Raw genomic sequence first — 592 nt, 5'->3', positions numbered from 1 at the left:
CACCTGCATTGGCAGCTTCACACAGGTTGTTGGTGGCAGCAGCCACCATGCATGCCTGCAGTGAGAGAGGCTGTTGGGGGGATGCTGGAGCCTCCCCCAGAGAGGATATGCCCGGACCAGCCCCAAAGAGGTTGTGGGACATGGGATAGGGATGACCAGCTTCCACGCCATGTCTCAGCTGGTGGGAGAGGGAACAAGAAGCGAGGCTGCTTCTTCCATAGAGAAGTGCAAAGGCAGAGTATCCTCATCTTTGCAGCAGGAGACAAGAGGATGGTCCCCCTCCATCCCATGGGTATACCTTGATACTCACAGCTGAAATGAGTCCCTGGGACCACTGTCCATCATCCACTGCATTGGCAGGGATGGCACCCACCTGTGAGGCAGGAGAGGAGTGAAGCTCACTGCCCCACATACCCCTTGCCCCAGGGCCCAAGTGCTGCAAGCAGCCCCAGGAGAAGGGAGAGCCCACCACAACCCTAGATTTTCTTTCCCCCTTCCAGCCTTACCTTTCCTTGAGCCACTAATTCTTGCTGGGCCACTGAGGCTGTATTCACCAGGGCACTTGTGGCTGCAGCAAAGGGCTTTGGCGCCT

At 57.4% G+C, this 592-nt stretch overlaps 1 protein-coding gene across 1 annotated transcript in view; it reads right to left on the bottom strand.

Moving 5' to 3' along the window:
• Positions 1 to 592, bottom strand: part of LOC104622757 (talin-1-like) — a gene marked incomplete at its 5' end in the record, with an annotated part of 3,084 nt that overhangs the window by 1,771 nt on the left and 721 nt on the right. The window contains 3 exon segments of the mRNA XM_010289633.1: positions 8 to 55; positions 311 to 373; positions 507 to 568. Of these exon segments, the coding sequence (XP_010287935.1) occupies positions 8 to 55; positions 311 to 373; positions 507 to 568 (173 nt within the window).

The sequence above is a fragment of the Phaethon lepturus genome, unplaced genomic scaffold, assembly GCF_000687285.1.
Source record: "Phaethon lepturus isolate BGI_N335 unplaced genomic scaffold, ASM68728v1 scaffold31246, whole genome shotgun sequence".
In the NCBI taxonomy this organism is placed as follows: Eukaryota; Metazoa; Chordata; class Aves; order Phaethontiformes; family Phaethontidae; genus Phaethon; species Phaethon lepturus.
The sequence above is the reverse complement of the archived record's forward strand: the minus strand, read 5'-3'. Positions and strand labels throughout refer to the sequence as shown.